General features: G+C 39.8%; 2 protein-coding genes across 3 annotated transcripts; one reads left to right on the top strand and one right to left on the bottom strand.

Moving 5' to 3' along the window:
• Positions 1-1,145: 1,145 nt before the first annotated feature.
• Positions 1,146-6,201, top strand: LOC143542045 (calcium-transporting ATPase, endoplasmic reticulum-type-like). Of its 2 annotated transcripts, XM_077034725.1 has the most exons (7): positions 1,146-1,489; positions 2,535-4,032; positions 4,111-4,232; positions 4,313-4,591; positions 4,669-5,052; positions 5,144-5,253; positions 5,318-6,201. In XM_077034725.1, exons 2-7 carry the CDS (start codon positions 2,559-2,561, stop codon positions 6,105-6,107), a joined length of 3,159 nt encoding a protein of 1,052 aa, XP_076890840.1. In that variant the 5' UTR covers positions 1,146-1,489; positions 2,535-2,558; the 3' UTR covers positions 6,108-6,201. The 2 variants fall into 2 exon arrangements, with proteins under 2 accessions (XP_076890840.1, XP_076890833.1); XM_077034718.1 differs by having other exon boundaries at positions 2,535-4,232.
• LOC143542056 (pentatricopeptide repeat-containing protein At5g08510-like) lies at positions 6,088-8,433 on the bottom strand. The gene is made up of 3 exons (XM_077034732.1): positions 7,837-8,433; positions 6,894-7,351; positions 6,088-6,807 (listed from the first exon to the last, which is right to left on the bottom strand). The coding sequence occupies exons 1-3, from the start codon at positions 8,303-8,305 to the stop codon at positions 6,211-6,213; spliced, it is 1,524 nt and encodes a 507-aa protein (XP_076890847.1). The 5' UTR covers positions 8,306-8,433; the 3' UTR covers positions 6,088-6,210.
• Between the last annotated feature and the right edge of the window lie 5,415 nt (positions 8,434-13,848).

Raw genomic sequence — 13,848 nt, forward strand, 5'->3', positions numbered from 1 at the left:
GTACCTAGATCGAATTTGTTGGGTGTCAATTCAATTTTTTAGGATATTGGCACATGATATAGCAACCGAAAAAGAAAACTCAATAATATAAAGACATAATATATTTAGGGATGCATTCTTTTCACAATAAAATATATTAAGAACTTCGAGAGCCGAATAATATACTTTGTACATAGTGCATTAATATAATCAAACTACCGAGAGTTAAGAGAAATGTGTTGGAGTCGGGTCAGTCGGCTAAGGAATTTTTTGGAACCGGCTAAGAGGATAGAAGCCAACTAAATCAACATGTATTTTTGTAGCCTACAAGATGATATGATAAGGTCGTCCAACTAACTGAATTCGTAGATAAACTTGGCATACTTGTAACACATCTCACCCCTTAATTGGTCAAAATGTGAGTCTCGTCGTACCATTCATAAATTTCAGTGCAATAAAGGGCCTTTTAAGGCTTAGCCGACTTGTCACACATGGAGACATCCGATTGGCTTAGAAAAAGAATATTTATAAATTGGTATATTGGTTTTTATTAATCCCAACTATCGTCTTTTGATCGTTGTCAGTCTCAACTAATGATTGGCTGCTAACGGTCCCAACTTTTAACATACTTGTTCCCAACAGTCCGCGACTAACATAATTCTAACGTCGTTACTTGCAGGTCGCCGAAAAAAAGTTTTTGGCCAGAAAAGTCACATTTTTTCTGGAAAAAACCACCTGAACACCGCCACCACCACCACTTAAGCACCACCAACTGATCCCGACGATGGTTCTAGGCATCCGACGACCTAAAACATCAGGGCTTTTACTAGAAAAAAAAGTTTCTAAATGTCCGATACAAAGTTACAAAGATGCTTGGGACGAAAATGCTGAATTTTCAGGAAAAAAATGTGTTTTCCGGCAAAAACGTTTTTCTGGCGACCTGCAACTAATGACGTTAGGATTCTGTTAGTCACGGACCGTTGGGAACAAATACGTTAAAAGTTGGGACCGTCAGATGCCAATTCGTTAATTGAGACCGACAACGACCAGAAGATAATAGTTGGGATTAATAAAAAGTCAAAAACCAATACACCTTGTAAACTTGTAAGCTAAAAAGGATCAACAATGTCTATTTTGAAAACTTTCCGAATCTATTATTATAAAAACAATGAATAAGATGGGCCAAACCTGTTTAATGCTAAATAGTTTAGGGACACTACTGGTAGTAGTTACAAACATTAACTGACTAACTGGCCAACTGCAACCATGTCTTGGAAAGTGGATAAAATAAAACCAACCGAAAAATTCTCAAGGAAGAAACCAAACATAAAATACTATGAAAAACAACAAATCAAAGTCAGAATCACATCGCTTTTCGTGTACATGACTGACTTTTAAATTTCGAAATTTCTTAGAAGATTCTTCCCAACTCTTATGTTTCCTTTTAAGTATTACACATTGCTTTGTCTCAAAGCCACTATCTTCTTCACTATCTGCTTCAGTTTCAAAGGTAATTAAGTAACTTCTTAGCTTCCAGTTATAGTATTTAGTTATTTACTTACTTCCCTTGTAAATTCAATTATAAACTGCCATTTAATTTCACCCTGTTTGGTAATTATTAAGTTTTTGTTATTAGTTGTTCATAGTTTGTAAGTCTCGTTTGGTCGGTCTTTGTGTAGTTCTTCCTCTTGTTGTGTTTCTTTTTTAGTGGGTCGGTTTGTATTGATGTATCTTCTGTCTAGTTGCTTCTAAACTGTTTTTTAAAATATAGTTGTTGTTCTAAAAAAGTCTCGTTTGGTCTTGGGTAGTTCTTCCTTTTGTTGTGTTTTCTTTATGGGTCGGTTTGTATTGATGTATCTTTTGTCTAGTTGCTTCTAGGTAGTTTTTTTATAATATAGATGTCGTTTTGAAAGAAAAATATTTAAAATCTCGTTTGGTGTGTCTTTGTGTAGTTCTTCCTTTTTGTTGTGTTTTCTTTTATGGTTTTACTTTTTTTATGAGTCAGTTTGTATTGATGTATCTTCTGTGTAGTTGCTTCTAGATATATATATATATATATATTTTTAAATCTCGTTAAGTCTTATTTTTTGTAGTTCTTCCTTTTGTTGTATTTTCTTTTATGGTTTTTCGTTATGGGTCAGTTTGTATTGATGTCTTCTATCTATTTGCTTGTAGTTTTTATAATATATACCTAATTACCTATTGTTCTAAAAAACAAAATGCAAAATCTCGCATGGTCTGTCTTTATGTAATTCTTCTTTTCGTTGTGTTTTCTTTTATGGTTTTTCTTCATGGATCAGCTTATATTGATGTATCTTCTATATAATTGCTTCTAGATTAATTTATGATATAGTTGTCGCTCTTAAAAAAATCCCGTAAAATCTTGGTCTTTATCTTTATGTAGCTCTTTCTTTTGTTGTGTTTTCTTTTATAACTTTCTTATGGGTCGGTTTGTACTGATGTATCTTCTAGTTTCTAAATAGTTTTTTATAATACAGTTGTCGTTCTAACAAAAATTATGTAAAGTCTCAACGATTTGACTTACTTTTGTCCAGATTTAACTTCGAATTAACGATAAGATGGACGAAATCGAAACCTCATTCCCTGCTTGGTCACTATCCGTGAACGAATGCTTGAAACATTATAACGTGAAGCTCGAAAAAGGTTTATCGACATACGACGTAGACAAACAACGTGAAATCCACGGTTTTAACGAGCTAACACAAGAAAAAGGAAAACCGTTATGGCAACTCGTGATCCAACAGTTCGACGATATGCTCGTCAAAATCCTGTTAATTGCAGCCTTCATTTCATTTGTTCTTGCATACTTTGAACAAAATGAAACAAAAGAATCAGGATTTGAAGCATATGTGGAACCTGTAGTGATTGTCTTAATCTTGATACTAAACGCCTTCGTGGGCGTTTGGCAAGAAACCAATGCCGAAAAGGCCCTCGAAGCGTTAACCCAGATGCAATGTGAGTATTGTAAAACTATGAGGGACGGGTATTTGGTTCCGGATCTGCCTGCTAGAGATCTTGTTCCGGGGGATATCGTGGAGTTGCGTGTAGGTGATAAAGTCCCGGCTGATATGAGAGTTGCGGTTTTAAAAACGTCAACTTTACGAGTTGAACAAAGTTCTTTAACGGGTGAATCGGTTCCTGTCTTGAAACAAACTCAGCCTGTTTTAGTTAAGGACTGTGATTTACAAGCTAAAGATAATATGGTGTTCGGTGGGACCACGATTGTGAACGGGAGCTGTATATGCATTGTCGTCAACACGGGGATGGATTCAGAAATCGGGGAGATACAGAAGCAAATACACGAAGCTTCATTGGAAGAATCCGATACCCCGTTAAAGAAAAAGCTTGATGAATTTGGAAACAATCTAACGAGAGTGATCGGTTTCGTGTGTCTTGCGGTTTGGGTAATCAACTACAAGTATTTTCTAAAATGGGAGACGGTTAACGGTTTACCGACTAATATTCAGTTCTCCTTCGAAAAATGCACTTTTTATTTCAAAACCGCGGTTGCACTAGCAGTAGCTGCAATACCCGAAGGCCTTCCAGCGGTGATCACGACGTGTTTAGCTTTGGGTACACGAAAAATGGCGCAAAAGAATGCAATCATGAGGAAACTCGCTAGTGTCGAGACGTTAGGCTGCACGACCGTCATTTGTTCTGATAAAACCGGCACGTTAACGACCAACCAAATGTCGGTGACCGAGGTTTTAACGTTTGGTGGGAAAACGACGGCTTTAAGGATGTTTCGTGTGGAAGGGACTACTTATGATCCAAAAGATGGTGGTATTGTTGATTGGGACTGTTTCAATATGGATGCTAATTTGCAAGCTGTGGCTGAAATATGTGCGGTTTGTAATGATGCCGGTGTTTATTGTAACGGTCGGGTTTTTAAGGTTACGGGTTTGCCTACTGAAGCTGCTTTGAAAGTGTTGGTTGAGAAAATGGGAGTTCCTGATATTAAAGCCCGAAAAAAGATCCACGGGTTGCAGATTATGGCAAACTATTTGATTGATAACAATAATGTTAAGTTAGGTTGGTTCAAAACTGTGTTATATGTTTTCTTAGTACTTGTAAATGTTTTTTTTTTAATATTTTTCTTATTGAGTGCAGGGTGCTGCGAGTGGTGGACTAAAAGATCAAAGCGAGTTGGCACGTTAGAGTTGGACCGGGTTTGTAAGTCCATGAGTGTTATTGTTCGTGAGCCGAGTGGACATAATCGATTGCTTGTCAAGGTAAAATGGGACGGAAATTGACCCATAATTCTTTTGGACATTTTAACATTTCAAGAATTAATATTTGTGACTTGAAACAGGGTGCGGTTGAGAGTGTACTAGACCGAAGTTCACACCTTCAACTCGCAGACGGGTCTGTTGTACCGATAGACGAACCATGTAGGCAACTATTGCTTTCGAGACACGTGGAAATGAGTTCAAAAGGGCTAAGGTGTTTGGGTTTAGCTTATAAGGACAATCTTGGTGAACTTTCGGATTACACTGGCAAGCACCACCCGGGCCACAAGAAACTGGTGGACCCAACCTGCTACGGTTCGATTGAAACCGACCTTGTTTTTATTGGGGTGGTTGGTCTAAGGGTAAGTCATAATCTCGTAATCTCATAATCTCATAACCTTTATCGGAATATTTGCATTTAATATTAATGACTTTACAGGATCCGCCTCGTGAAGAAGTGAAGTTCGCGATTGAAGAATGCCACGGAGCGGGAATAGAAGTTATGGTGATAACGGGAGATTATAAATCGACGGCTGAAGCCATTTGTATGGAGATAGGATTGTTTCATGAAGGTGAGGATTTAAGAGGTAAAAGCTTTACAAGTAAAGAATTTATGGGATTATCGGGTTCGCAACAACGGGATATTTTGTCAAAACCTGGGGGGAAGGTGTTCTCTCGGGCAGAACCGAGGCACAAGCAAGAGATAGTGAGGATGCTTAAGGAGATGGGTGAAGTCGTTGCAATGACCGGGGATGGTGTTAACGATGCCCCGGCTTTGAAGCTTGCTGATATTGGAATTGCTATGGGGATTACTGGAACAGAGGTAATAATAATATTTTCACAAATTTGTAACTCTGAACATATATGTTGTTTTTTATTTGACATTTTGAGGTTTAAAATTTGTGACTAACCAGGTTGCTAAGGAAGCTTCTGATATGGTTCTTGCCGATGACAACTTTAGTACCATTGTTTCGGCTATTGGCGAGGGTCGGTCGATTTATAACAACATGAAAGCGTTCATCAGGTAATAAATGATAATCATCTTGCTTTAATGTTATTATTTGTAACATGAGCTTACAAATGTTTAGGTACATGATATCGTCAAATGTCGGAGAAGTTATATCCATTTTCTTAACTGCTGTGCTCGGGATACCAGAATGCATGATTCCGGTGCAGCTTCTGTGGGTCAATTTAGTCACCGATGGTCCACCCGCTACTGCTCTTGGTTTCAGCCCTGCTGATGTGGATATTATGAGGAAACCGCCTCGTAAAAGCACTGACCCGCTCATTAACTCGTGGGTCCTATTTCGTTACTTGGTAATCGGTTCTTATGTGGGAATTGCAACTGTTGGTGTGTTTGTTATATGGTACACACAACCGTCATTCATGGGTATCGATCTGATTCAAGATGGGCATACACCCGTTTCACTATCGCAGCTCAGAAACTGGGGAAACTGCTCGAATTGGCATGATTTCACCGTGACACCATTTTCGGTTAGTGGCAACCGAGTGATCAGTTTCTCAAACCCTTGTGATTACTTCACCATGGGAAAAGTTAAAGCAATGACTTTATCACTCTCGGTATTGGTAGCCATCGAGATGTTTAATTCCCTAAACGCCCTCTCGGAAGACAACAGTTTGATAACAATGCCACCTTGGAGGAACCCGTATCTTCTTATCGCTATGGTGGTTTCCTTCAGCCTCCACTGTCTGATTCTTTATGTCCCGTTCCTGGCAGACGTGTTCGGTATCGTTCCGTTGGGTTTAAATGAGTGGCTTTTGGTCATCTTGGTTTCATCACCCGTAATCCTTATCGATGAAGTGTTGAAAACCGTTGCAAGGAGTAGAAAGAGGTTCAAAAAAGTAAAGATAGCATAAGTTTATGCGTTTACTGTTTATGTTTAGTACCTTATGTTTAATCAGTTTTGTAGAACAGTTGTATGCAATGAATGGAAATAAATAATGTAAATAATAAATATGCTTAACTAAAACATTCAAAAATAGTTGCATCATCTTCATGAGGCTTCTTCATTTTTGAAGAAATCTCATTTAATGTCCAATAAATTTCATCCGATCTCGGATGCGATTTATCATCTACAATGAACTTATAAACTTCACTTCCTTCTTCGAAAAAACTATATCCGGCCGCCTTTGTGATTTGAGAACCCTTCATTGTCTTTCTTAGTTTTGCAACTCGGTCCCACCTCCCAGTATTCGCGTATATATTCGATAATATTACATAATTACCTGGATTCCACGGCTCGAGCTCGTACAGATGTTCGGCTGCTTTCTCCGCCAACTCAACATTATTATAAAAACTGCATGCGCCTAGCAGAGTTCCCCAAGCTACTGAGTCCGGTTTCATTGGCATGGTTTGGATAATATTATAGGCTTCTTGCAGCTGTCCCGCTCGCCCGAGAAGATCAATCATGCATCCATAGTGTTCGAGTTTCGGAGTTATGGAAAGCTTGTTTTCCATTAATTCGAAGATTTCTTTACCTTTTTTCACCATCCCTCCATGAGAGCATGCAAGTATTGCCCCTACAAATGTGACATCATCCGGTGGCTTACCTTCTGACTGTATCGTAAAAAAAAATTCATTTAAGAAACAATATTTGCATAATATATGTTTGTTTTAAAAATATGATTCATATAAATATATACCAGCATTTTATGGAAAAGATTAAGGGCTTCATTAGATTTGCCATGAACAGCCAAGCCCATAATCATAGTATTCCAAGAGCATAAATTCCGACTTTCATTGATCTCTTCAAAAATCGCCATCGCTTTATCAATCTTACCGCATTTTGCATACATTTCCAGCAACGCATTGCACACGAATAAGTTTTTGAAGTACCCTCGGTTCCTTGCATAGGTTTCAATTCTTTGTCCTACTTCCAAAGCTCCAAGACTCGAGCAGGCGGGAAGAACACTAGTTATTGTCACTTCGTTCGGTTGCAAATGTTTCAATTTCTCCATTTTCAAAAACAACTTGAGAGAGTTCCCGTATTTCCCGTTCTGTGAGTACCCGGATATCATGGCGGTCCAAGAAATGACATTCTTTACAGGCATTTCATAGAACAGTTTTGCTGCTCCTTCCATGTCCCCATTTCTTGCATACCCTGCAATTAGGGGTGTTCAACGAATCGATTATCAAAATTCCAAATTAATCGAATTTTGTTTTTTTAACCTTGATTTTGAATTCGAAATTCATGACCGGTTTGAAATTCGAACAAAAAATAAATAAATAAATGGATAATGGGCTTGTGTTTGATATTTGAACTAGTAGCCCAAACATGAATAAAATTAATATATATATCCATATAGGGGCATAGGCATGCTATTGTACAAAGGACACTTTAACATACAAGGCGTACAAAGTCTTACGTATATGTTGCGTAATTATTAACATAGGCTGCGTGATTATTTTATAGGTTGCGTAATTATTTTTACATGTGTAACTTTACCCTAATCAGTTTATTTTTCTGCGAAATCTATTTACTTCATGCGTAATTATTTGAAAAACGACTTCAACGTCCAATTTCGAATTCAGTTCAAATCAAATTCCAAACTTTTCGACTCCAATTCAAATACCGAACACCCCTACCTGCAATCAACGAGTTCCACGTAGGCACATCTCTGATCATCATTTTATCAAACACTCGGCGCGCACAAACCAACAACCCCAACTTAGCATACATGCCAACCAACGCTGTGGACGCGTAAAGATCAAACTCGTACCCGAGTTTCACAAGGTGCGCGTGCAACGTCCGGCCGTGATCGGGTAAACAAAGCGTGGCGGAAACCGCGAAAAGCGAGGTGAATGTGTATTGATTAGGGCAACAACCCTTGATGCACATTTGGGTGTAGAGTGTAAAACAGCTGTGGTATGGCCCATGTGAGGAATAGGCTTGAATAAGCTTGTTGTATAGGAAGACACTTGGTTGAGGAATAAGGTCGAACACCTTGTGTGCATAAGTTATGTTTGGGATTTCGAGTAGTTTGGTGATTATGAATTTGGTGAAGTCAATGTTGGTGCGTAGGGTGTGAGCGTGGATTTGTTTCAGGTGGTTCATAACAGGTTGGTTTGGTGATTGAGAATTTGCAGGATGAAGGTGACTCGGGCTGACTCGGTGGTCTGTTCAGCAGGTTTTTGATGTGACTCGGAGTCCAGTGAGTCTGTGACTCGGTGAAAAGCTCACTGTTGTAGGCTTGTAGCTAGCCCAAATCTATGCAACGGCCCATGGATTATTATTAATTGAGAAATAGTGATTATTAATTTTTAGGAAACTAGACCAACAGATCGCAATGGTCTCATGTTTGGGTGGCGGGTTTTTCCCGGAACAGGAGATTGTTGGTTTGGACTATCCAACAATGTTGTCTGTGTTTACAGATGTATGAGGTCGTCTTTTGTCATTGGGTTACCCCGGGTATCCGGACTTTATTCGTTGGTCAAACTTTATAACTAAAAGTTTTAAGTAATTGTAATTTGTGCATAATCATATTTATATCAATAACAAAATCAATATAGGTGATTAATATTGATATTTAATAAATTATATGGATTTATAAAATTATAAATTAAGATATAGGGGCCCCAAGAATGGAGGTTTTCATGGCATGTGGGCGTCTAAGCGAAGGGCAGAGTGTGTAACGAATCCAAAATTCTGGACGTGTTCAGGTGAGGTTTTGTGAGGAAAGGATGCAAGGTCACTAGACTGAGAAACAAAATGAGAGTTGGGCCTTAGGGTTGTCCGGATTCAATCCACTGTTGTCGATGTTCTTATGTATTAAGAAATAGTAATAAAAAGGAAAGAAAATACGGTTAGCTTTCTAAAGTGACCATGCAAAAGTAAATGTTGGATGTATGATAAATTGTATTGGTAAATCATTAATATGAATGCGCACAACACATTTCATATTGGGTCCATAGGCTAGCCAGATATTATTCGTTGTATTGTGCCAACTGCCAAGAAGTAGAGGTGCACAAATCGGTTTTTTTGAAAAAACCGGTTCGGTTATTAACCGGACCGGTTTTTTTTATCCAGAAAAAAACCGGTTCGGTTAATAACCGGACCGGTTATTAACCGGTTTTTAATGGTGAAAACTCAAACCGGCCAAACCGGTTTGGACCGGTTTAAAAACCGGTTAGAACCGGTTATTAAACCGGTTTTTTATAACCGGTTTTTAATAACCGGTCTAACCGGTTATCCGGTTTTTTTTTTTTTTTTTTTTTTTTTTTTTTTTTTTTTTTTTTTTGCTTTAGGGTTTAGGGTTTAGGGTTTAGGGTTTCGTTGTTAGCATTCTTTGCTTGGAAGATTAAAAACACATAACTTTCATTTATAGCTTTTACATTAAAAATACAAACATTAAATCGTTATCGCATATTCGTAACTCAAAAATACAAACATTAAAGAATGCTTAGACACGATTACATTAACAAGTTGATGTTTGTTACTCATTTTCTTCGCTACCCGATCCCGAGCTATTCCTTAGGTAATCGTCGTACGCGGCTTCTTCATCGGTCATTGGTTGAATGTGTCCTTGATTGACCTCGTCTTCATACAAGGCCGCCTCATAGTCCATTTCCCCCTCGAGTGAGCGTTGATGTTGTGCCCTGTCTAAAGAGTCCAAGTAATCCTTGTAGCAAATCGACATCTCTACAGCTGCTGGAGTGAGTCGAGTCCTCCTAATCGATATAACCCTGCCAGAAACAGAAAAAGCAGACTCCGAAGCTACCGTGGAAGCTTGGACCGTTAGTAAATCTTTGGCCATGGCGGCGAGGATCGGAAACTCATCCTCCTTACCTCTCCACCAAGCCAGCAAATCAAGACTTCTAAATTCATCCGGAGTCATGTGTTTCACAAAGTTGGTACCACCATACCTTCCAAGTTCACTGCTTGGGGTGTTTACCCTTTGACGTTTACCGGCGTCTTCCCAAATCATGTAGTACATCCCCATTTCAAGGTCGGTTTGGGATTGGGATTGGGCAACAGCTCTTAACGAGTCATGAATTTGGGAAGACGACCCGTGTTTTGTAAGGTAAACATCATACATGTTTGCCAATGTGGTGTTGAAATCATTCTTTAAAGTTTGGCTATGATAGGGGTTTTGATCGTCGTTTAACCCTAGCTCATCACAAATTTTTTCTATTAAAGCTTCAACACCACCAACATTGATGCAAGGGTTTAACGCAGCCGCACAGGTCAAAACAGCGGGTAGTTGTTGAAAATATTTTATAAATTTTTCTTTCATTTTTGCACCCATATCAAAATAAGGTGCACCCCTACAATGAATTTCAGTCAACTTTGTGCACATGACAGCAATTTTTGGTAAAGCAATGGGGCTTGTTGGATAGTAAACCCCGGATAAACTAGTTGTGCAAGATTTAAAAATTTGAAGAACCTCCGTAACGATCTCAATCAATAACCAGTTTCTAGGATCGTACGGTGCACATTTACCCCTACTTGACATTATTTGATGAAACGCAACTAGTGATTCTTTTTGTTGGATGGCTTTCTCAAACATATCACAAGTCGAGTTCCATCTTGTTGGACAATCCCAATTGGGCCCCAACCATTGACAATTAGCTTCATCACAAAATTTTTTGTATCTTGAAAATGTTTTATTGTTGCTAAAAACATCTCGTAACATTCTTTTAAAATTGTTTCTTTGCGTTTCGATCACGTTTAACCCATCTTGCACGGCCAAGTTGATAATATGTGCAATGCATCGGCTATGAAAAAACGCTCCATCACAAATAGGTTTATACTTTAATTTTAAATGGCCAACCGCGGCCGTATTGTTGGACGCGTTATCAAACGATATTGAAAAGATTTTATCTTCAATCTTGTATTGTCGAATGACTTTATCCAAGAGTTTAAAAATATTTCTACCCGTGTGCGGGTAATCAAACAATTGAAACGCAACGGTTCGTTTCATCATTTGCCACGACCGGGGGTCAACCCAATGAGCCGTCACACAAATGTATGAGTCGGGCGAACCATTAGGTACCGACCACACATCCGTTGTTAAGTTCACACCAGTTTGTAAGTTTGAAAAGTATGAAATTAGTTCGGATTTAGCGTCTTTCCATGCTTTAAGCATATCTCTTCTAAGGGTCGAACGACTTACGTGTTGGTAGCGTGGTTGAACATACTTTTGCATCATCTGCGTGAATTGAGGGTTGTCGAAGTGGTTGAAAGGAAGTGATTGTTGAATCACAAAGTTGCCAAACTGTTGACGTACCGCTTCAAGGTCGTACGTAAACACCGTTCCTTGATTCGTCATCTCCGGCTGCGAACTACTTCCGGATTCGTCCTTCAAGACCTTGCAAGAGGGCTTTTCTACATGAGCTCTTAAACTGGAGTTTGCTTCTTTGTTATAAAACTTCAAACAATGTTTGCATCTAGCTTTTTGGGTTCCGTTAGACATTTCGCATAGGTCGAAATGTTGCCAAATATCTTGGTTTCGTTTCGTGGGGATGACCCGAACGACGGTTTCTCCCGTGTTCGAGGCACCCATGTTGACCGATGAAGCAGCACTTTGGGAGGCCATGATAATCGACAACGAATTAAGAGTGGTATACTCGAGTATGAAATAAACGACTACGAAAGAAGAGCGTTTGGAGTTATAATCGCGTATGAAATAAACGTTTAGAGCTTTTGGAGTTGTATAATCAAGTGTGATCTAACCAATACCCAACCTAAACTATATATAGATGTTTGTGGGGGTTAAAAAACAAAAAAAACGGCAAAAAAAACGGGCAAAAAAAAAAAAAAACGGCTATAAAGCCGTTTGGTAACGTTCGAAAACCGGTTTAACCGGTTAACCGGTTATTAAAAAACCGGTTAACCGGTTTTTTTATAACGGCTATAAACCGGTTATTTTAAAAACCGGTTAACCGGTTTTTTAATAACCGGTTATTAAAAAAAACCGGTTTTTTTTATAACCGGTTACAAAACCGGTTTTGGCTCCAAAACGTATAACCGATACGTAAACCGGTTACGTAAACCGGTCAAACCGGTTTTTAAAAAAACCGGTTTTTAAAAAACCGGTTTTCCGGTTAACCGCCCAAACCGGTTCCGTAACCGGTTTTTTTTGAACACCTCTACCAAGAAGTACTTATGTATGAAATGTTATGACTCCTTAGCTATTATTTATGGAGTTATATATATTTTACGATATTTGTGTTAGTTACACATCAATCATTTCTAACTTCGTGAAAATTTTCAGATAATATGTGAAATTGTTTCTTCATTGGCGCCATCCGTGCATAAAAGCTAGAACTATTTTAGTTTTTTCACAATTTCTGAAGAAATGGTTAACGTTACTCCGGTCCAAAGGCCAGTAACCGACCAAGAAACCCCGGTAACAACCCCAGCAACTGGGGGGAACACCGGCGGTTATACAATCCTTACGAACACTACTCCGACCACCAAGGCCGGAGCAAGTGCAGTAAATATTCCACTGGGGTTCACCGACACCCAGTTGGAAAAACGAACAAGGGCCCCTCGCCAAACACTAGATCAAGTGAAGGCGTGGGCCGAAGCACGGCAAAGAGAATTCCAAGCCGAATTGGATGAACGCTTGCGTTCAGCTCAACAGGCTGACGAATTCGGCAGTACTCGCCAACACCTCAATATGAGCAGTGACTGCGAGTACTCAGACGAGTTGGAGTCTGATACCGACGCGAACCCTCGCCATAAGGCGAAAGGGAAGCGTAAGGAAAAGGACGCCCAACCAAAAAGGAATTTTGGGGAAGCTTTTCAACCAATCGCGGAGAGAAACCCGCGTGACTTCTCCAAAACCTTTAGACCAACTGCTACGAATGCAGGAAAGTCGAAATTTGCAAGGGACATTGCGGAAGCAATCGCCCCGAGAAGTGCCAAACAGATGTCCAACATTGGCACTTATGATGGTCTATCCGACCCAGACGACCATTTGAACAGGTTCATTGCGGGGGCTACCGTCAGCAACTGGACGGAACCCACGTGGTGCTACATGTTCCAGATGACTCTGGTCGGAGCGGCCAGGGCATGGTTCGATCGTTTACCGATCCACCACATATATGACTGGGCGGACTTTCAGAACAAGTTCAGCCAGCACTTTAGCCAACAGAGGAAGTACACTGAAGAGCAGTGGACGATCCTCAACTGCGTGAGAGAGGAGGATGAATCTTTACTAGACTTCATCACCCGCTTCAACTCCAAAAAGCTAAGTCTCGGCAACATAAGTGAGGATCTGGTTCGCGCCGCCTTCATCCAAGGCGCCGAATACCCAGAACTTATCCGCACATTGACGGGTAAGGATGGCATGCCATCAACTTGGGATGCCATCATGACAGCGGCAAAGCGCTTTGCCGAGACGGAAAAGCAACTGGGAAGGGATCTTCCCCAGAGTACACACCTCTACACGCAGAGGACAAGGGAGAACAACGTTAGGACCGCCCGGCATAACAAAAAGAGGCGGCTAGGTATTTGGCAGTCAAGGGTAAACTTTGACACCTCATCCAGCTCTCGCCCTCTTGTTGTCGGAAGGGACAACACACACCCTTCAAACCGAAAAAACCGGTGGACGCCACTCACCAAGAGCGTCACGGAGATATTTGCCACGGAAA

This window comes from Bidens hawaiensis, unplaced genomic scaffold, assembly GCF_021521415.1.
Source record: "Bidens hawaiensis isolate Kalapana, Puna unplaced genomic scaffold, B.hawaiensis_p1.1 tig00000820_1, whole genome shotgun sequence".
Lineage (NCBI taxonomy): Eukaryota > Viridiplantae > Streptophyta > Magnoliopsida > Asterales > Asteraceae > Bidens > Bidens hawaiensis.

Coding starts and splice junctions, on each gene's coding strand:
- LOC143542045 (XM_077034718.1), top strand. CDS start 2,559: ATGGACGAAATCGAAACCTCATTCCCTGCTTGGTCACTATCCGTGAAC. Junction 4,233..4,312: donor ATAATCGATTGCTTGTCAAG/GTAAAATGGGAC, acceptor GACTTGAAACAG/GGTGCGGTTGAGAGTGTACT. Junction 5,254..5,317: donor AACATGAAAGCGTTCATCAG/GTAATAAATGAT, acceptor ACAAATGTTTAG/GTACATGATATCGTCAAATG.
- LOC143542056 (XM_077034732.1), bottom strand. CDS start 8,305: ATGAACCACCTGAAACAAATCCACGCTCACACCCTACGCACCAACATT. Junction 7,352..7,836: donor GTGGAACTCGTTGATTGCAG/GTAGGGGTGTTC, acceptor CCCTAATTGCAG/GGTATGCAAGAAATGGGGAC. Junction 6,808..6,893: donor ATCTTTTCCATAAAATGCTG/GTATATATTTAT, acceptor TTTACGATACAG/TCAGAAGGTAAGCCACCGGA.